Consider the following 23,587-nt stretch of genomic DNA (forward strand, 5'->3'; position numbering starts at 1 on the left):
CACCAGGGAAGCCCTGAACTTATCTTTACGTCTCTCCTCACACTACAAATCTAGAAGCGTTAGCTCCACCTCTAAACATCTAGGTTGTTTACACTATGTAATTTTTCTATCCATCTGAGTCTGTGATTATACACTATGTAATAATCAAAGACTCAAGAGTAAAAGAAAAATGGGGATGTTGGAAGAGCTTACCTGAAAAACATCAAATATGTTACAAAGAAAACAATGCAATTATCAAAGATGGCATTTCTTTATCAAAGTCCGTTTTTATAATATGGCATCTTGATTATGCTTTTTATTTGCCAGGAAAACTGATATACAACACTTATGACTGGATTTAATATTTTTTATAGAAACCAAACCAAAACAAAACTACATTCAGAACTGTATATCTATATTATTTGCTTTTAGTCAAGCAAATTCTATATTTGCTATTTCTAGACTGTAACATTTTATTTTTTTACTTTTATTTATTTATTTATGTTTGGTCGTGCTGTGTGGCATGCGGGATCTTAGTTCCCTGACCAGGGATTAAATTTGTGCCCCCGACAGTGGAAGCATGAAATCCTAACCACTAGACTGCCAGGGAATTCCCTAGACTTTAACATTTTATATAACCTTGACTTTATAATAAAACTCCCTTTAGTAGTAATACTTACAGCTAATCTGTGGTTATTTGCAAGGCTGATCATTTGCTGCGCTAGGCCATTTAGTAATCGAGTACGAAGGGATAGGTCATCTAGGTCATGACGAAAAGGAAAAGCAATACCATCCACTATCACTAATCGAACCTAAATAAAGAAGAGATAATGATATTAGGTTTGGTATTTAAAATAAAATAATAAATGGCAACCAAAAAGCAGAGTCCACCACAGAAAAAAAAAACAAAAAACCTTAAAATCCAGGGTTCTATTTCCAACTCTCCAAAGGCTTCATTTTGGTCAGGTATAAATCTGTTAAATGCTTTCTGCACTAGTCACCAAAAGTTAAAATGTACTCTGGTTTGATAATTTATCATCTTAAAAAAGTAATTCAACAAAAGAAAAAGGGGCAATTACAATTTTCTTGCAATTTGCCACTACACCCAGTCTTTACAAAGGTGTACTGATGAAAAGCACTTTTGAAATCTTAGCAAATCCAATTTCTCAACTAAATGTCAATTTTACCTTCAGGGTTCTTTCTATATTGAAAAAAAAAAGCTCAAATATTAAATTATAAAACCTTTTCCAAAAGCTTAATTTTTGATATACTTTTTCTTCTTAATTTAAAACATACTATAGGGCAACTAACCATTACAGAATCTGTCATAATATAGAGTTCAGGAAGAGGCAGGTTTGTCTTGAATTCTAATCAAGAAAGTTCACTTACAGATGATAAACATTTTCATGACAGTTTCATTACTAATCTGATCTAAATAATGGCTCCTATGGTGAAGTTAGTGTAATATATAACCTAAGATCCAAAAACAAACAGAATCTGGAAACTAATCTAAATGTAAACAAACAAAATACTATGAGATTATATATATTTTTTCTACCTAATAAGGACTAAGCTAAAGAACAAGCTTTTGTGAAGCACTGTCTTAGTAAGACATTTTTATATCTTTTATTCATTCCTTCATTCAACAAATATTTATTGACACCTACTATATGTTAGTCACTGTCCCAGGCATTGGGGAACAAGAAATAAGATCCCTGTTCTCTTGGAGCTTATGTTCTAGTGAAGTAAGGGACAATTAATGTGCAAACAAATATATGAATAAGATAATTTCTTTTTTTTTTACTCAATGAATTACAAGTTTATTATAAAAGGATATAACTCAGTGCCATAGGATCCAGCTATCCCACTCCTGGGCATATATCTGGAGAAAACTGTAATTCAAAAGAGACATGCACCCCAACGTTCATAGCAGCACTATTCACGGTAGCCAAGACACGGAAGCAACCTAAGTGTCCATCAACAGATGAAGGGCTAAAGAAACTGTGGTACATATACACAACGGAATACTACTCAGCCATAAAGATGAATGAAAGAATGCCGTGTGCAGCAACATGGATGGACTTAGAAATGATCATACTAAGTGAAGTAAGTCAGAAAGAGAAACACAAATACATATGATATCACTTACCTGTGGAATCTAAAACAGGACACAAGTGAACTTATTTACAAAACAGAAACAGACTCACAGACATAGAAAACAAACTTATGGTTACTAAAGAGGAAAGGGGATGGGAGAGGGATAAATTAGGAGTTTGGGATTAGCAGGTACAAACTACTATATATAAAATAGATAAACAACAAGGTCCTATTGTATAGAACAGGGAACTATATTCAATAGCCTGTGATAAATTAGTACAATGGAAAAAAAATATGAAAAAGAATACGTGTATATATGTATAACCAAATCACTTTGCTGTATACCAGAAACTAACACAACATTGTAAATCAACTACACTTCAAAAAAAAAAAAAAAAGAAGAAGGATATAACTCAGGAACAGCCAGATGGAAGAGGTGCATAGAGAAGGTATGGGGAAGGGACACGGAGCTCCCATGTTCTCTCCGAGAGCCATTCTCCTAGCACCGCAACGGGTGCACCAACTCAGAAGCTCTGAATAAGATAATTTCTGATGATGATAGGAGCAGAAAGGAAACTACAACTGGGTGAAGTGACAAAGAATAAGTAGGTGACGGGGTAGAGGGAAGCTAACTTAGACTAGATGTAAGGCAGGCATCCGTGAGGACTCAACAGAACTGAGCCCTGGATAAGAACCTCTAGGAGGGAAAGACAACCCACGTACCAGGATGAGGAAGGGCAAAAAAGCCCTAAGACACAAACAAGTTTGGCATGTTTAAAGGGTCAGAAAAAAAGTAGTGAGGGGGAACGGTAGGAAATTACATCAGAAAGAATCAGTGGTGTGCTGAGGCCAAATCCTACAAGCTCCTGAGCCAAGTGCTAAAGTTTTAGAAATTTTACAAATCCATCATTAAATAGTCATTAGTAAAATTAAACTATATATATTAAAATATGGAAAATAAATACTGAAAACTCATTCCTAGTATATTTTACTATTATCTGTGCTTTTAAGGTTATTTACATCTATTTTACCTTTAAGGTGGAAACATTACATAACGATGTGCATTGTTTCTTCTCTACTCCATGTCCAATGACATCATACATGAAATCAGCCATGATAGGAGTATTTTCGTTGTTTTTTTTTTTTTTTTTTTTTTTTTGTGGTACGCGGGCCTCTCACTGTTGTGGCCTCTCCCGTTACGGAGCACAGGCTCCAGACGTGTGGGCCCAGAGGCCATGGCTCACGGGCCAGCTGCTCCGTGGCATGTGGGATCTTCCCGGACCGGGGCACGAACCCGTGTCCCCTGCATCGGCAGGCGGACTCTCAACCACTGCGCCACCAGGGAAGCCCGATAGGAGTATCTTCTACATGGAAATCAGCAAGCAAATCAGCTACAGATCAGGACTTGATTTGTTTTGCTGGTTGTCTACACTTTTAATAAAGCGATGGGAAAAAAATGTCATAATCAGATTGACCTTAAAAATGTGTTGTGTCTGTAGAGAACAGACTTGTGGTTGCCAAGGGGGAGGGGGTGAAGGAGGGAAGCATCACTTTGCTGTACTGCAGAAATTAACAAGACATTATACATCACCAATACTTCAATAAAATTTTTTTAAGTGTTCTATCTGTATCCATTGCATTATGAACTACACAAAAAATTGAGGAAATATGCTTCTACTTTTGGAAAATGAATCCAATAACTAGGAATGATCATTAAGTCAAATCAAAAGAAGAAAAATACTCCACAGGAAAACACTATATAATTGCAAGTGTTGGTCCTAGGGTATTTGCAAGGAGTCCCAAATACCTAGGGCATCCAAGGACCTCTCTGCTCAAACCAGAGGAGCTATACAGCCTAACCTATAATGGAAGAATAGAAAGAGGCTGTTTTCCTCTCTACAGTACAGATTTTATTGAAAGTGGCTGAATTACAAAGGTCTGGACGTTCTGTTAAGTGGTAACTGTCACACTGATGGCTTTTCTCCAAGTTTAGGGAGCAAGCTCCTGAATATGCTCTGGTAAGTTTCCTTGGTCTCTCAAAAGGCAGATTATACCGAATGATAGAAAGTCGATGAAGTACAGAGTTTGAGTGGGTAGAATAAAACAAGCATTGTCAAACAAACAACCAAAAACCAAAAAACAAGCACTGTCATTCAACTCATAAAAGCTGAAATTAAAAAGTCACCAACATGGGACTTCTCTTGCAGTCCAGTAGTTAAGACTTCATCTTCCAATGCAGGGGGTGCAGGTTCGATCCTTGGTCGGGAAGCTAAGATCCCACATGCCTCGCGGCCAAAAAACCAAAATATAAAACAGAAGCAATGTTGAAACAAATTCAATAAAGACTTTAAAAGTGGTACATATCAGGGACTTCCCTGGTGGTGCAGTGCTTAAAAATCCGCCTGCCAATGCAGGGGACATGGGTTCGAGCCCTGGTCTGGGAAGATCCCACATGCCACGGAGGAACTAAGCCCGTGTGCCACAACTACTGAGCCTGTGCTCTAGATACCCAGAGCCACAACTACTGAGCCCACCTGCCACAACTACTGAAGCCTGCACATCTACAGCCTGTGCTCCACAACAAGAGAAGCCACCACAACAAGAAGCCCATACACCGCAACGAAGAGTAGACCCCGCTCGCTGCAACTAGAGAAAGCCCTCATGTAGCAATGAAGACTCAACGCAGCCATAAATTATAAAAATCTTTTTAAAAATGAGAAAAGAACCATTTAAATAAATAAAATAAAATAAAATAAAAATGGTCGACATCAAGAACAAAAATCTTTAAAAAAAATAGTTACCAGCTTGAATTTTTATTTTGGTCGTGCCCTGTGGCTTGTAGGAAACTTAGCTCCCCTCGACCAGGGATCAAACTCATGCCCACTGCAGTGGAAGTGCAGAGTCCTAACCACTGGAAGGGAATTCCCTCCAACGTGAATTTTTTAAAATAAGAATTAGGAATCCAAGAGAGTTTTAAACTCTTTATGTTTCAGAAACATTTTGTGTAGTGTAATTCCCTTCTGCCAGCAGTTCTTTCCTTTGTGCAACTAACAAAGAAGAAATTTTGGGTAAATGGACCTTGGGATGACTCCATTTGATATTCCTTGTTTTCTTACTATTCACTGACACTAAGAGTGGTTTATTAGAGATATGAGGTCTTTCCCATATCACAGATAAGTTGTTCAGTGTAGAAAAATGAAAAAACTGAGGATGTATCAAAATACTGTAATGTCAGCAAAATAACCATATTTTCCATTTTCACAAAATAAGGCTCAATAAAGACCCCATAAAGAAAGAATATAAGAACATAAAAATTGTGAGAAGCACTTAAGAACGTACTTCCTGTCACAACCAGTCATCTAGGTATCTGGTCTCTTTTACCTCTTAGGGGAAAATGTACACAAAATGCAAGAATATTCTATAATAGTCAACCTTATGATCCATATTTTGTGGAAAATACAGAAATTTATTTATTTATTTATGGCCACACCGCATGGCTTGTGGGGTTTTAGTTCCCTGACCAGGGATCGAACTCAGGCCCTTGGCAGTGAGAGCACAGAGGCCTAACTACTGGACCACCAGCGAATTCCCCAGAAAATAATTTATAACCAGAAATAAATGGTAACTAGAGCTCATCAATGAATTTGGTAAAGTTGCAGGATACAAAATTAATAAACAGAAATCTGTTGCATTTCTATACACTAACAACAAAAGATCAGAAAGAGAAATTAAGGAAACAATCCCATTTACCACTGCATCAAAAAGAATAAAATACCTAAGAATAAACCTACCTAAGGAGACAAAAAACCTGTACTCTAAAAACTGTAAGACACTAATGAAAGAAATCAAAGATGACACAAACAGATGGAAAGATATACCATGTGCTTAAATTGCAAGAATCAATATTGTCAAAATGACTACACTACCTAAGGTAATCTACAGGTTCAATGCAATCCCTATCAAATTACTAATGGCATTTTTCACAGATCTAGAACAAAAAAATTTTTAATTTATATGGAAACACAAAAGACCCCAAATACCCAAAGCAATCTTGAGAAAGAAAAACGGAGCTGGAGGAATCAGGGTCCCTAACTTCAGGCTCTACTATAAAGCTACAGTAATCAAAACAGTATGGTACTGGCACAAAAACAGAAACAGATCAATATGAAACAGGATAGAAAGCCCAGAGATAAATCCACACACATATGGTCACCTAACCTATGACAAAGGAGGCAAGAATGTACAATGGAGAAAAGACAGTCTCTTCAGTAAGTGGTGCTGGGAAAACTGGACAGCTACATGAAAAAGAATGAACACCGTACACAAAAATAAACTCAAAATGGATTAAAGACCTAAATGTAGGGCCAGACACTATCAAATTCTTAGAGGAAAATATAGGCAGAACACTCTTTGACATAAATCACAGCAAGATCTTTTTTGACCCACTTCCTAGAGTAACAAAAAAAATAAAATAAACAAATGGGACCTAATGAAACTTAAAAGCTTTTGCACAGCAAAGTAAACCATAAACAAGACAAAAAGACAACCCTCAGAATGGGACAAAATATTTGCAAATGAAGCAACAGACAGGAGATTAATCTCCACAATTTACAAGCAGCTCATGCAGCTCAGTATCAAAAAAACAAACAACCCAATCAAAAAATGGGCAGAAGACCTAAAGAGACATTTCTCCAAAGAAGACATACAGATGGGCAACAAACACATGAAAAGATACTCAACATAGCTAATTATTAGAGAAATGCAAATCAAAACTACAGTGAGGTATCACCTCACACCAGTCAGAATGGCCATCATCAAAAAATCTATACACAGGGCTTTCCTGGTGGCACAGTGGTTGAGAGTCTGCCTGCTGATGCAGGGGACAGGGGTTTGTGCCCCGGTCCGGGAAGATCCCACATGCCGCGGAGTGGCTGGGCCCATGAGCCATGGCCGCTGAGCCTGCACGTCTGGAGCCTGTGCTCCACAATGGGAGAGGCCACAACAGTGAGAGGCCCGCGTACTGCAAAAAAAAAAAAAAAAAAAAAAAAAAAAAAATCTACAAACAATAAATGCTGGAGAGGGTGTGGAGAAAAGGGAACGCTCCTGCACTGTTGGTGGGAATGTAAATTGTTACAGGCACTATGGAGAACAATATGGACGTTCCTCAAAAAAGTAAAAATAGAGCTACCATATGATCCAGCAATTGCACTCCTGAGCATAAATCTGGAGAAAACCAAAATTCAAAAAGATATTTACATGCACCAAATGTTCACTGGAGCAGTATTTACAATAACCAGGACATGGAAGCGACCTAAATATCCATCAACAGATGAATGGATAAAGAAGATGTGGTATTATATATACAATGGAATATTACTCAGCCATAAAAAAGAATCAAATAATGCCATTTGCAGCAACATGAATAGACCTAAGGATTACCATACTAAGTAAGCCAGACAAATATCATATGGTATCACTTATATGTGAAATCTAAAAAATGATACAAACTTATTTACAAAACAGAAACAGACTCACAGACTTAGAAAACAAACTTATGGTTACCAAAGGGGAAAGGTGGGAGGAGAGGGATAAATTAGGTGGTTGGGAAGAAAAAAAGGAAAAACAGAAATGGTAAAAATTCATCAAACTCCTCAACAACAACAAAAACACAGGAAGCTAATCAATTCAGCAAAAAAATACCCCTCTGTTGTCTCACTTTCATCATGCGTGTTAATGTAAGCAAAAATATCAAGCAGCGTTTATGTTAAAACAGTACCTGTTCCTCAGTGATGGGAGCAACTTCTTTGCTGAATTGGACAGCCATCAAGTGCTTATTGGTAGCTTAATTTTGCCAAATAATGGCATAGGTCAGATATGGATAAATAAGTTTAGCAAAATTCAAATCGATGAAAACCTCATACATTGGTGGTGGGAATGTAAAATGGTTCAGCAACTGTGAAAAACAGTTTTGCAAGGCCTCAAAAAGTTAAACATAGAATTACCATATGATCCAGCAATTTTGCTCCTAGGTATATACCCAAAAGCATTAAAAATTGGTACAAAAACAAATATGTGTATACACATTTCATAGCAGCACAATTCATAAAAATCAAGAGATGGAATCAGTCTGAATGCCCATCAACAGAATATTATTCAGCCATAGAAAGGGACGAAGTTCTGACACATGCTACAAAGTGTATGAACACTGAACATGTTACGCTAAGTGGAAAAAAACAGACAAAAAAAGTCACATATCACATGATTCCATTCATATGCAATATCCAGAGTAGGTAAATCCATAGAGACAAAAACAGATTGGTGGTTGCCAGGGGCTTTGTAGGGAGGGAGGAATAGGGAGCAACTCCTTAATGGGGACAAGTTTCCTCTTAAGGTGACAAAAACATTTTGGAACTAGATACAGGTAGTGGTTGTACAACACTGTGAATGTACGAACTGCACTGAATTGCTCACTTTAAAATGCTGAATTTTATTACGTGAATTTGACCTCAATAAAAAATCAAATCAACAAAAGCTTTTTGTAAGACTCAACTGGTTATACAGAATTTACAATAATGAATACTGTACATTTTATTACTTACAAATTGTGTGTTATACGTTCTTTATATAAGCAACTTTATAATAAACTTATGTATGTATATATGTGCATATATTCTTTTCCTGGAAAGTCAGTCATTAAACATTTACCAGCATACCAATGGAGAGATAGGAAGACTCAGATCATAAATATATTTATTTAGTGGTTCTCAAAGGCCAGAAGGCAGTGGGATGACATATTCAAATTGCTGAAAGGAAAAAACTGACAACAAAGAATTGTATATCTAGCAAAAGTATTCCTCAAAAATGAAGCAGCAATTAAGAGACTCACAGATAAATAAAAACAAAGTTCATCACTAGTAGACCTATTGTACAAGAAATGCTAAGAAGAGCCCTTCAGGCTGAAATGAAAAGACAGTGGACAGTACAGTAACTCAAATCCACACACAGAAATAAACAGCTGTAAATGTAACTATATAAATAAACCTAAAAAGTCAGCATTAATGTATCTTTAGTTTGTAACACCTTATTTTCTGATATGCTTTAAAAGATAACTGTATAAAACACTAACGAAAAATCTATGGTAATCGGCACACAATGTATAAAGACATAATGTGTGACAATAACAACATAAAGAGTGTTAAAAGCAGCCATATAGCAGCAAGGTTTTTGTATATTGTTGAAACTAAATAGGTACTAGTTCAAACTATACTGCTATGAATTAAGATGTTAATTGTAATCCCCAGGGCAACTAATAACTAAAAAATATATAGTAAAAGAAACAAGGGAATCAAAATGGTATACTAGAAAATAACAATCTAATAAAAAAAAGAAAGCAGTAATGGAGAAACTGAGAAGTAAGGTATAAGACATATAGAAAAAAAATAGCAAAATGGCATAAGTACCTCCCTACGAGCAAGCATGTTAAACGTAAATGAATTAAACTCTACAATTAAAAGGCAGAGATTGGCAGAATGGATTTAAAAAATGACCCAACTGTAGGCTTTCTACAAGAAACTCACTTTAAGTCCAAAGATACATATAAGTTAGGTGTGAAAGAATGGAAAAAGATATTCCCTGCAAACAGTAACCAAAGAGAGCTGGAGTGGCCAGACAAAAGAGACTTTAAGACAAATACTGTTACAAGAGACAAAGAAGGACACTATAATAATAAAAGGGTCAGTCCATTAAGAAGATATAACAATTATAGGGAATTCCCTGGCGGTGCAGTGGTTAGGACTCAGTGTTTTCACTGCCGTGGCCTGGGTTCAATTCCTGGTCAGGGAACTAAGATCCCGAAAGCCAAAAAAAATACAAAAAGAAGATATAACAATTATAAATATAAAGAGACCTAACAACAAAGCCCTAAAATATATAAAGCAAAAACTGATAAAATTAAAGAAAGAGGACTTCCCTGGTGGCATAGTGGTTAAGAATTCACCTGCCAATGCAGGGGACATGGGTTCGAGCTCTGGTTGGGGAAGATCCCACATGCCTTGGAGCAACTAAGCTTGTGCGCCACATCTACTGAGCCTGCGCTCTAGAGCCCGCGAGCCAAAACTACTGAAGCCCGCGTGCCTAGAGCCTGTGCTCCTCAACAACAGAAGCCACCGCAATGAGAAGCCCACGCACCTCAATGAAGAGTAGCCCCCGCTTGCTGCAACTAGAGAAGGCCTGCGTGCAGCAAAGGAGACCTAACGCAGCCAAAAATTAATTAATTAATAATTTTTTAAAATAAAATTTTTTAAAAGATCAAAGAAAGAAACAAAACAGTTCTACAATAATAACTGGCAATTTCAAACAGCCCATATTCAATGATGGATATAACTGGACAAAAGATAAACAAGGAAAGAAAAGACTTAACAACACTATAAATCAACTAGAATTAGCAGATATATACATACAACACTCCACTCAACAGCAGCCTACACATTCTTCTCAAGTGCACGTGGAACGTCCCCCTGCATAGACCAGATGTTAGGTCACAAAATAAGTCTCAAATTTATAAAGATGGAATCATATAAAGTTATCTTCTCTGACCAGAATGGAATAAAATTAGAAACCAACAAAAGGACATTTGAAAAATTCACAAATATATGGAAATCAAACAACACACTTTTTTTTTTTTTTTTTTTTTTTTTTTGCGGTACGCAGGCCTCTCACTGTTGTGGCCTCTCCCGTTGAGGAGCACAGGCTCCAGACGTGCAGGCTCAGCAGCCATGGCTCATGGGCCCAGCCGCTCTGCGGCATGCGGGATCTTCCCGGACCAGGGCACAAACCTGTGTCCCCTGCATCGGCAGGCGGACTCTCAACCACTGCGCCACCAGGGAAGCCCAACATACTCTTAAATAAACAAAGAGTCAAAGAACTCAAAATGGAAATTGGAACGTACTTAAAGATAAATGAATATTAAAAAATAATATACCAAAATTTATGGGATACAGTAAAAGCAGTGCTCAGAGGAAAATGTATAGCTCTAAACAACTATATTAAAAAAAAAAGAGGGAATTTCCTGGCAGTCCAGCAGTTAGGACTGCATCATTGCCAAGGGCCTGGATTCAATCCCTGGTTGGGGAACTAAGATTCCACAAGCCACATGGTGCAGCAAATAAATAAATAAATGTTTTTAAAAAAGGAAATAAAGATCTCAAACCAATATCCTAAAATTCTACTTTAAAGAAAAAGTAGAGCAAACTAATCCCAAATAAAGTAGAAGAAAGTAATGAAAATTAAAGTGAAAATAATCAAAATAGACAAGAGACAAACGATTGGAAAAATCACTGAAATCAAAAGTTGATTCTTTGAGGGACTTCCCTGGTGGTGCAGTGGTTAAGAATCTGACTGCCAGTTCAGGGGACACAGGTTCAAGCCCTAGTCTGGGAAGATCCCATATGCCGTGGAGCAACTAAGCCCGTGTGCCACAACTACTGAGCCTGCATGCCACAACTACTGAAGCCCACGCGCCTAGAGCCTGTGCTCCGCAGCAAGAGGAGCCAGCGCGATGAGAAGCCCACGCACCGCAACGAAGAGTAGTCCCTGCTCGCCACAACTAGAGAAAGCCTGCGCATGGCTACGAAGGACCCAACGCAGCCAAAAATAAAATTAATTAATTAGTTTTTTTAAAAAGAGAGATTTTTAAAAAAAAAAAGAAAAATGTTGATTCTTTGAAAAGATCAACAAAATTGACAAGCCTTTAACTAAAGTGACTAAGAAAAAGAGAGAAGGTGCAAATCACTCCCGTCAGGAATGAAAGTAGGGACATTACTACCAATCTTATAGAAATAAAAAGCAAAGAGAACATAATGAACATTCGTATGCCAAAAAATTAGATAACCTAGATGAAACGGACAAACTCACTGAAAGACACAAACTACCAAAACTGACTGAAGACACCGAAAATCTGAATAGATTTATAACAAGAGATTGGATCAGTAATCAAAAGCCTTTCAACAAAGAAAAAATCAGGGCCAGACGGCTTCACCAGTGAATTCTATAAAATGTTTAAAGAATTTACACCAATTCTTCTCAAAGTGTTCTGAAAAGTAGAGAAGGGAACTTCCTAACTCATTTTATGAAGCCAATATTACACTGATACCAAAGCCAGACAAAGACATCACCAGCAAAGAAAACCACAGACCAATGCCAGATGCAAAAATCCTCAACAAAATGCTAGGAAACTGAATCTTGTAGTATATTAAAAGGATTTTTTATCATGACCAAGCGGGATTTATCCTAGGAGTGCAAAGGTGGTTTAATATGAAAATCGATCAATGAAACATACCAGATTAATAGAATGATGGGTGAAAAAGGCCACATAATCGTCTCAATTGATTCAGAAAAAGCATCTGACAAAACCCAACACCTTTCATGATAAAAACCATCAACTAATTAGGAATAAAAGAGAGCCTCCTCAACCTGGTAAAGATGGAGCCATACCTTTGAGTGTTCTGAAAGGAAGTCTGGAAGCAGATAAACTTGTGCCAGTAGTTCTGTGTAGTCACGACAACGAAAATAATAAATATGGGAAAGAATATTTTCAAGAGTGAAATCCTGCAAAGCTTTTGGGTGCTCTGAAATAAACAACAAAACAATTTTAAAATAGTTTTACCTGTCATTTCACAAACTATCATTTCATAATTCCTGACCTCTTATTTTCACCTTTTCCACTGTTTCCTTACATACCAGACTATCTAGAAATTGTTTAGACACATACACAACTAGAGTTTTAACGTCCATCTTTTCATATTTCTAGTTATTGGCTTCCATTGAATAGAAGTAACACAATGGAATTTCTTTCTTGTTTTTTTTCATAAGACTCCAAATTAAAAGTTAAAAGGAAAAATGTTGAAACGAAGCATATTTTTCCCTTAAATGCCATAGTATAATTTGATATTTAAGTAGAAACAATGATATAAAATATAATTCTCTCCTTAGATTTGTTTTTTTTTTAAATAACCAGATTGGTTCTTGACATATTTCAGAGAGAAACAAGTTAAAAATCATTGCATTTAAAAACGTACTTAAGTTTTAACGCTGAAAGAAAAACCAAGAAATTAAATTTCAGAAAATATTGCCTATTACAAATATACATTTAACCAGTTCATTTTTAACCAAAAAACAACAGCTTAATCACACACCACTCATTAAAAACTATATTCCAGGGCTACATCCACAATATTTACAAGATCTTAAGACACTATTACAAATTACACCTGTGACATGGATAGCTTACAGGACTTTCAATAGATATACTGGTCATTGGTTAAAAAGGACACCTATTACTACAATGAAAATAAAAATATTCAGCTGATTATATTCATTTAAAGGGAATACAAACATCTTAGGAAAAGCATTATATTTTTTAACATTTCTAGAGAAAAGAATAAGGACTGCACATCCAAAAATAAAATACAATAAAGCAAAAGAAAACAGTCAAACCAGAAACCATTTAATTTTATGAGTAATTGAAGGACATGAACTTGAAAACAAATTACCTTAAAAAAAACTTTTTTAATCTAACACTTTATTTCCACATAATAAGTGCAGAAAAACTTCCCAACACTTTTAACAATACAATTAACATAGTCGTGAAGTCAATTACGACGTACTACTCAGAGCCACATAAGGTCAATCAGCCTAATTTTCCAAACATTTCCAGACATGATTTTTCAAGGCCACCCTTGGTTTTTGGCAAAACCAGTATCAAAGTCAATATACACTGAACGCATTGACACAACATTTAATACTTACAGTAAGGTGTCCAGTAACATTAGCTAACACCTGGCAGGCCAGAGCATGATGATTTGAAGTCATACATTGAAATACAGGTTTTGTCCCAGAGCTCCTGCAGTAAAAAGTGAGGGCCATAAAAGGGGAAGAAAAGGCCAGCCCAGGTGTGGCATTTCTCAATTTGTAAGAGAAGTATGAGAGTTTAATACTAGTACACGGTCAAGTCATTAAGCTTCACGTTCCAAATGGTCTCTTGCTTGAGATGGATACAAATGAAAATTACTTTTATTATACAGAAAAAAGAGCACTTGCTAACTTACCTTCTCCCATATGTGTTCCTGCTATAAGCTGCAGGTGTTGAATGCAGGCATTAGCAAGGTCTACCACTCTATCAACCATAAAACTCCCCTCTGTATCAATAAAAACTGCTTCACCTTCCACTCCTCCAAAACATTCTGGTATCTGCACATCTACTGCCAACTGCATACTGTCAAGAGAAAGAACTGAAATGACCAAGTCATTATCATGATGATCTAAGGCAGTGTTTTTCAAACTCCAGATCACAACCCATTAGATACCACTAAATATTTTATAGGTATAAATATACTCTGCAAAGTAAGAGAGATGGTTGACTCTCCACAGCTCCAAACATATGTGAATCAACTGATGAATGGATTAGGGGGAGGGTGTGCCTATAAAACCACAATTAAGGACTCTTTAGTGGTTTTTAGGCTTCTGGGAATGGAACCCTTTATTATACAAAAATCTACTTTCAAACATTTGGCTTTCAAATATATTCTCAGGAATTAATTCTATAATAAAGTAGAAGACTGCTTGTTGACCCCACTGACCACACTATACTGTTGCAAAAGAAACACTTTTTAATATCAAAATAATTGTATCAGTTTATCAAGATGGGGTGCTGAAGTAAGGCAAATGTTGATTTGTTTGATGCACACAAAATTAAGAGCACATACGTGCCTTTTTTGGTCTCCTAACTGTATACCCACAACGCAATACTCTGTTAGTTACATAAATGTAAGAGGGGAACATTTTATTTTACCATAATTGTGTTTTTCCAACACCTGGTGCACCACAAATTTCTGTTGTTTTGGTTAAGGGTATGCCACCCCCAAGAATATTATCTAGTGCGGAACAGAAGGTAATTATGGAACTCTGGGTATGCTCCTGCTCAAGAAGTTCCAGTGCTGTGCACTTCTTGCCTGACTCAGCTGTACCAGAATAACTTGTTTTATTTGTGAGACATTCTCTTCTTATAATTTGCAGAGTTTCTAAGGCTTCCTCTTTAGATATCCCAACTTCTGAAAGTAAGAAACAGAAACAAAAACATCTGATGTTAGAAATTTAAAAGTCATATGTTATTGAGTTGTCTTCATTAATTTTAATTTTTAAATAACAAGAATGATGCCAAGAGTAGAGAAACATAAAAATGTAACATTCGATTAACTATTTAATTTTTCAAGTTAACAAAGGCATTTATCTATGTTTTCTTAGTCTTCACATACTTAAAAGATTTATCTATTACCTCAGAAACAGAATTCAGAAACTTAAACCTCTAAAGCATTTTTGAGTACCTACAAGAGTATCTATCTCAGAAGGTAGAAATGAAAATGTCCTTTTTTTCCCCCTTTTGGCCCTTTTACTACCTCTTTGGTCTTTTACTATCTCTTTTGGTCTTATGAAGCCATAGTAAACTTGCTCTCATAAGGTATACAAATTATTTTTTAGAAAAGAATGAAAATGGCCTCTTTAACTGCCTAAAACAAGACGCAGATTTAAGAAGTGCATGTGCATGTATTAGTCATGAAAACATTGGAATGAAAAATTCATGGATCACTGCAAACTAGTTAATAAGAAAAATTATTTGATGCACCAATAGCTTAAACAATACACTTATGCTTCCTCAACTATACAATTTCATTCCTGACAACATGGCATAAGAAGTAAAATGGAAATTACAAAACAAGCTGCTTATGGAAGAAATAATGGAGAGGATATCACTTATGAGTTTGATATATCAGTGCTTGATCGGGTAAGGATATGAACTATAAATTTGGTGCTAACAAAAGACATTAATGGTGCTAAGGAAATGAAAATTCCATCCAATTTAAGAGCCTTAACTCGTCTGATTACTTAGGTTTGTCATTCCTGACTGCACCACTTACTATGTAGTTACTATGCATGGGCAAGTTACTTCTTTATGCCTCAGACTTTTCTTCTACAAAATGGGAATGAAACAACACACATAAAAACCTTGGTAGAACACTAAGCCCATCCAAAATGCTTAATAATTGTTAGCTACTATTATCATTCAGATTCTCTCATTTCTTTTTTGTAAAACCAACCTGTTGAAAGAAAATGAGCCCATCAAACTTCGGGGGATACAGTCTTTGGCATAAGACTTAAGACAAATAGTTAACATTGGGTCTACAACATTTGTTCTTGAGTGGAGAGTTGAAACCTTATTTTCCATCGTTAAGGGCAATGACTTAAAATTCTGTTCTATCTTAATAACACAGTTCCGGGCATACTGTAGTGTTATGTGCACAGTGAGGGTGACTGCAGACAGCTTCATCTTTGTGTACCTCAGAAGGAAGTGGTTCCCACCAACATATAATCTAGTGTTCTGGAATGTGAGTTTTTGGGTTTTTTCGGTGAATTACATTAAGAGAAGCGATGTCTTCTTTCTACTGCTTTCTCCAGGTTCGGGGGATTCTACTCCCTTTGTCACTCGTAATTTATCTCATCCTATCGCGAACAGTGCATTTCTTAAATTTAATCCCTGCCCCTTGGATTTTGTAACAGCGAAAATTAGACCGCCTGTCTGGATTTCAATCCTGCCTCCACAACTTCCTAGCCCACTCATAATGAAAAGTTACTTAGCCTCCCAAGCATCAGTTCCTTCATCTATATACTGAACATAACAGTCCACGTTAAAAGGGTTCTTTTGAGTATAAATGAGATAATCCTCAGAGGCTTCAGCAGCCACTGGCAGAGAAAGCAACTGGTGAATGTTTCCAAGACCACAGTTCTAACCATTCAAACCACACTTAAGTGGAGTCAATGAGCTGTTTCACGGTGTAAACGCGGCAGTATCTGGCCGAGAACGGGGATGGAGGCGGCCCCGATAGCGGCCAGAGTGCCTCAGCTTGTAATGGGAGTCCGTTACCTTTGCTGAGCTCGGAGGGTTTCACCTCTAGGAGTTCCTCAGCAGTCTGGAAACCTGCAGACACCAGCTTCACCCGCACCGCTGGGGATAGGGGCAAACTCACTAAATCCCGCTGCATTTCAAAGCCGAACACCTACGCTCGCAGTTGCACAGACGCAGAAGCGGCCAAGCCCGCGCACGCGCACCCGCCGCGCCACGTGACGTCAGACGTAAGGCGGAAGGGTGGGGTCCGCGGCGTGGCTGCACGCGGCCTTGGGCTTTGGGGCGCTGCGGTTCTGTGGCTGTGCGGAAGTCTGGTCATTCTTACATATGTTTCCCCGTTTCCATCGTGATTCTTCCAAATCCCATTTAAAGTTTGCACATCAAACGTACATCCTGACAATAAAAAGATGGATGGAGACCGCAGGATGCAAAGCCAGGCCCAGTGGGTCTTACCACATTTCCTCACCTCCACCCTGACCTGTTGGATGGAGGCCTCAGGGTTGTTAGTAGGAATGATCTCCCTGAATGGGAGCTAAGATACGCACAGACACTGGCATGTTACCGGTTTGGGGTGCGGAAGAGTCGTATAAAGAATACTCTCCATCCCCGTAATAGGGTTCCAGGGTCTACGGGTCTTCTTGCCGGATGTCCCCCTTGCTAGGCCCCCTCACCTTTCCCGCCCTCGCTCTCGCGAGGGATTGTGGGCCAGCCCCTCAGAGCCGCGGGGCGCGGTCGGCGCCAAATCCCCGCAGCCACCCACGTCTTGCCGCGCGCGAGTCGAGTCTGGAGCGTGATGGTTTGAGACCGTTGGTTCTTAACGGCCTGCCTAGAAGTAGCTGGATAAGTAAGCAAGTATAGTCCCCATAGTGGGCTGGGCATGGGCTCCTCCGGCCCTTGAGAGGGAGGAGGTGGGCTACGCAAGAGCTCCTATTTCTGGTTCTGAGTTGGTAAGGGACCACTTCTAAAATAGAGAATTTGGGGGGGAATTGAGAGGCGGTTTGGAAGGTGGCTTGCGAAGTCTTTCCTTGCCCAGGAGAGTATAATTTAAGGGAGAAACTCCTTCCGTTCCTTTAGGCGACGATTCTTAGCCTTGACTTTTCTTCCTAGCTTAAAGGAACTCCCTAAATATTGCAAATCAGAGCCCTTTAAGTACATAAGCTCTAAGGAAGGAAATGTGCTGACCGCTTTAGCAAATCCTACACATTTCCAGTGCTCACAGCCATGCCACAGGAACATAAGGACATGGAATCTCAGAGCAGCTTTTTTGAAACCAAAGTTAAAACCTAGTACCCTTTTTTCTTCCCTGAGCTACCTCCAAATTGTGAGGTAGCTCTTGGAGTGGGGGGGGGATATTCTAGAAGTATGTGTCCCCCATTTGATAGGGCAGGAAAAGTCTGGTAGGACTAGTCAAAATGTGGTTTATTTGCCACTCTGTACGTTGCTTATCTTCTAGTGTGTTACACATCTGGACATACAGGGAACATTACATAAATGTTGTCCACTGGGAGAATTCATGCTATACTTATCAAGTAACCAGGGTCCTGGGTGAAGAAGAGATGGTGTTAACATACTCAGGGATAGCTCTTCAGGTCGTTCAGTGAAACGCAGTGGAATCGGTCATGTTAGAATTTTGTTTCATTAGCAGTGGGGAGTTAAACTAGTCGACTCTATCTGTAGATATACTGTTACGCATCATTAATATCTTATCCTGACCCTTGAGGTGTTATAATAATTATTGTTTTCATCATCATTCTTAAGATATCTTTAATGCAGTTTGCTCTGTAGTCAGGCTTTCAAACTGGGATCCAGTTTTATGAGGCCAGGCGCCAGGAAATAACGCTGTGGGATTTTTACGGAAGGTGCACCTTCCTATACTGTCAGGTTTTCTCAAATATTTCTTTAGAGAGGGAAGAATTGAATGAGTTAAGTGGTGAGCCATTTAAAACATTTTCTATTAAACAAGCATTAATATATTGTAGAGTAAAATGCAAGTATAAATTTTAAGATAAACATAATAGTTTGAAGAAAGATCCAGTGTAAACTGGATGCTTCAGTAGTCTCCCAGATTTTCCTGCGAGTATGCTATTATTTTCCTTTGCAATTTGGGGTTACTTGATTTTGAGAAGTACTGTTATGGGGAAACAAGCATGAGCTTTGGAGTCATACAAATTTGGATTTGTATCACATCTTGGGAAATAACCAACTGTGAAACTTTCAGCAAGTTACTCAGTTTCCTCGCCTGCAAATGGAAGATAATAATATTTCTTCCATTAGGGGCTGTAAGAAAGATTAAATGAACAAATATGAAGTATTTAGCACAGAAAAGGTACATAACAAATCTTAAGTTTTTTCTCCACTTAAAAATATTATAATATGTATATTCAGTCGAATAAAGCCTTATTGAACACCTAGCTCAGCAGAGTGCCAATGCTATGAGCCTTTAAAAGAAAAACAATGCCTACGGTTGTAAAGTGCCAAAGAAAAGTGCTTTTACGTATTTTATTTTATTTGACTTGATCCTTATAGTAATCCTGTGAACAGTTTACCCAGGTCTCAATTTAAAACTAGCACATTGAAGATTGGATCACTTAAGCAACATTAAATATTTAACCACTAGTTTTGTGCAGGGTGACAGGACTAACAAAAGAATCTATGCCCTCATGGAGCCTTAATCAGTCAGGATTATTATTGAGTTGTGTTGCCTTTCTGACTTGTGTTGTTATCTAGATACAATACTAAGGGTAGGCATGAGCTACTGATACGCTGTCAATATCTATAATTAAATATTCAAATAAGGACACATTTTCATGCTGAGTGGGCTATTTTCTAGAGCTGTGGGAGAGGAATAATGTGAATATTTCTGTTATAGCTGAGAAGTTTATTTTCTTTTAGCATAAGAACATAGAACTTTTAAAACTGGTGACCTTGTGTGTTCAAGTGAATTTGAGAATAGGAAAGATAAATCAGTGCTGTTTGGACTAAGAAAAAAACTCTGAATCAAGGTTTAGCTTTAGAGATGGTTGTGAAAAAGCTTAAGGCCTCAAACGTGTATTTGGAATAGCAATATCAATTTCACAAGGCCTTGTACATAATGGGAGCTCAAAATATTTGTTGTCCCCAAACTCTTAAACATTGTTCTCACTTGACTTCTGTGATGCCACATCTCTGATTTCATTCCTAAGCATCTGGCTTTTCTGACCTCCTTACAATTTTATCCTCCATAACCAGGGCATGAAATGTTACTGTAAGGCCCCATAGCTGACCTTTCACTGACTATCCAGTTCTGTTGTCTCCTCTCCTTTCTGGTTCTCTCATTCTCTCTCTGTCTCTCTGCGCTCTTATTCACATTCACAGTTCAGTGACTATATGCCAATAATTTGTAAATTTATTTTTCCAGCTCTAACCTGTTCTCTGACCCCCCAGATGCAAATATCTAATTGCATACAGCACAGTGCTAAATCTCCAACTCAGCCTATCTTAAACCTAACTCATTATCTTCAGCCCATCCCCAAATCTTTTTGTCCTCTTCCTGCATTCCCTGCCTCCGTGAACTGAATATCCATCCTTCCATCTGCACAAACCAGAAACCTAGGAATCTTCCACACCTCCTTCCCTTTAAGTCTCCATGTTCACTATAACCGCAAACCCTATCAATTTTCTCTCTAAAATATCTCGATCATGTCCATGTCTCTTTTTCTAGGCCAAGCTGTCACCATTTCTCTCTTTTTTTTTGAAGATTTTTTTTTTATGTGGACCATTTTCAAATTCTTTATTGAATTTGTTACAGTATTGCTTCTGTTTTATGTTTTGGTTTTTTGGCTGCGAGGCATGTGGGATCTTAGTTCCCCGACCAGCGATCAGGGATCAAACCCACACCCCCTGCATTAGACGGTGAAGTCTTAACCACTAGACCTCCAGGGAAGTCCCCACCATTTCTCTTATAGGTACTGCAAGAGCCTTTTCGCAGGTCTCTCTGCATCTTGTCTTCCCCTTCCCTCTAGTCTGTTCTCCCATGCTGCAAACAGGGTCCTTTCTAGAGTATATTTCATTTCCTGTAACTCCCTATTTTGCTCTTGGGATAAAGACCAAATTTCTTAATAAGACTTACAAAAAGTCTTGCATGTTCTGGCTCCTGTTTACCTCTTTAGTTGCATCCTTTCCCACTCTCCCCTTTACTCTTTTTTTTAAAAAATATCTATTTATTTATTTATTTATTTAGGCTGCCCTGGGTCTTAGTTGCAGCATACAGTCTTCTTAGTTGCAGCATACAGTCTTCTTAGTTGCGGCATGCATGCAGGATCTAGTTCCCCGACCAGGAATCGAACCTGGGCCCCCTGCATTGGGAGCATGGAATCTCACCCACTGGACCACCAGGGAAGTCCCATCTCACCTTTACTCTTTACACTCCAGCCACTCTGGTCTTAATTCCATGTGTGTGCCACAACATGCCTCTCTGCTTCACCCAATTAACTACTATTTATCCTTCAAATCTCAGCATTCATTGACCTCTTCTCTGACTCTGAACCTCTACCTCCAACAAGCCCCCTTGAAAATAGGTCAGATCTCCCCTTTAAGGCTCTCATAACACCAGATGTCTTTGTGTGATCATTTATTTAGCATATGTCTACCCAACTAGAATGAAAGATTCAGTAGAACAGGGACCATGTGGATTTTACTCGTTTTCCTAGAGCCCCTAGCCCAGTGTATGGCTTATAGGAGGTGCTCAGTATATATTTGTTAAAAGAATGGATGATTAGGTGATTGACCTGCTCCTTTCTCCTTATTTTTTTTTGTTTTGTACTCTTAAATAGGTGGAAAATATATACGTGTAGGAAGTAGAAAACAAATAAAATCCCCAAAATATAAAGAATATAAAACTGATTTATAGACCTTTTCTTTTGTTATTTAAAATTTTTTAAATTGACGTATAATTGATTTACAATGTTTTAGGTATATAGCAAAGTGATTCAGTTATACATATATATTTTTTTCAGATTCTTTCCATTATACACTATTACAAGGTATTGATATACTTCCCTGTGCTCTACAATAGGTCCTTGTTTATCTATTTTATTTATAGTAGTGTTTATCTGTTAATCCCAAATTCCTAATTTATCCCCCTGCCCTTTTCCCTTTGGTAACCATAAATTTGTTTTCTATGTCTGTGAGTCTATTTCTGTTTTGTAAATAAGTTCATTTGTATCATTTTTTTTGGATTCCACATATAAGTGATATCATATAATATTTGTCTTTATCTGACTTACTTCACTCAGTATGATAATCCCTAGGTCCATCCATGGAAATGGCATTATTTCATTCTTTTTTATGGCTGAATAATATGCCATTGTGTGTGTGTGTGTGTGTGTGTGTGTGTGTGTGTAGATATATACCAGATCTTCTTTATCCATTCATCTGTCAATGGACATTTAGGATGCTTCCATGTTCATAGATCTTTTCTTCAGTTCATGTCAAACTTGGGTCGACTCACCATGCACAGTAAAGCCAATTGACTGGCACTAGGTTGTGGTGAAGGAAAGTACAGCATTTACTGCAAAGCCAAGCAAGGCCTACGGGCAGCTAATGATCAAAAGACCCAAACTCCTCAATGGCTTAAAGACAGGATGAGAGAGATGGTTGTGGGGTGCTTGATCAGCTCATGGACATTCTTCTGATTGGTTGGTGCTGAGGTAATTGGGAGTCAACATCATCAGCATTCTGGTTCCAGCCTGTCTGGGGTCAATGTACTTGTGGTCAGCATGCAGTTAACTTCTTTCACCGGGTGGGGGTCTCAGTATCTGCAAAACAGCCCAAGGATATGGCTCAGAATATTATCTATAGCCCTTGAGGAGGAGCTAAACTTCCTTGACTTTGTTTAATGGCTATTAACTATTATTATTTTGTTTTGCTTGACTGTTTTCTTTTGTTTCTGCATTTTCTCACTTCTCTGATTAAATTCGCTCTTTGGAACTCTTGGAAGGCCTAGGAGGCTAAAGTTTTTCTACAAACAAAAGGCAGGCAGAGGACATGGGGACAGGGGTTCTGTCCTGGGAAGGCCCCATAGGGTCCTGCTCAGTTACAATCCCTCCCTTTTCTTTGCTACTCCACAGTCTTGAGGGGAAACAGGTGCAGGACAAGAAAGGGAATAAAGTTCTGGATTGAGAGGTTAACCATAAACTCAGCAGAGGAACTCAGTTTTAAGGGGACTCAGTTTCACTCAGAGATAATAATGTTAACATTTTGGTTTATTTTAATCTTCTTACAACTTCGTATAATGCATTTATTTGAGTTATGATAGTTGTGATCAAATTGTGAAGAAATGTATATATCTTGTTTTTCACTTAATATTTTGTCAAAAACTTTCTCCATATGATTAAAAACTATTTTAAAATTAAGTTTAGGGGCTTCCCTGGTGGCGCAGTGGTTGAGAGTCCGCCTGCCGATGCAGGGGACGCGGGTTCGTGCCCCGGTCCGGGAAGATCCCACATGCCGCGGAGCGGCTGGGCCCGTGAGCCATGGCCGCTGAGCCTGCGCGTCTGGAGGCTGTGCTCCGCAACG

General features: G+C 38.1%; 1 protein-coding gene across 1 annotated transcript in view; it reads right to left on the minus strand.

The window, feature by feature from the left end:
* The window catches only part of RAD51C (RAD51 paralog C), a 34,641-nt gene extending 17,422 nt beyond the window's left edge, over positions 1–17,219 (minus strand). The window contains exons 1-5 of the mRNA XM_082603407.1: positions 17,051–17,219; positions 14,924–15,182; positions 14,181–14,347; positions 12,568–12,701; positions 660–791 (exon numbers count right to left, since the gene is read on the minus strand). Of these exons, the coding sequence (XP_082459533.1) occupies positions 660–791; positions 12,568–12,701; positions 14,181–14,347; positions 14,924–15,182; positions 17,051–17,168 (810 nt within the window). The 5' untranslated portion in view covers positions 17,169–17,219. The remainder of the gene's footprint in view (positions 1–659; positions 792–12,567; positions 12,702–14,180; positions 14,348–14,923; positions 15,183–17,050) is intronic.
* Between the last annotated feature and the right edge of the window lie 6,368 nt (positions 17,220–23,587).

The sequence above is a fragment of the Mesoplodon mirus genome (genome assembly GCF_964341445.2).
Source record: "Mesoplodon mirus genome assembly, chromosome: 18".
NCBI classification, from domain to species: domain Eukaryota; kingdom Metazoa; phylum Chordata; class Mammalia; order Artiodactyla; family Ziphiidae; genus Mesoplodon; species Mesoplodon mirus.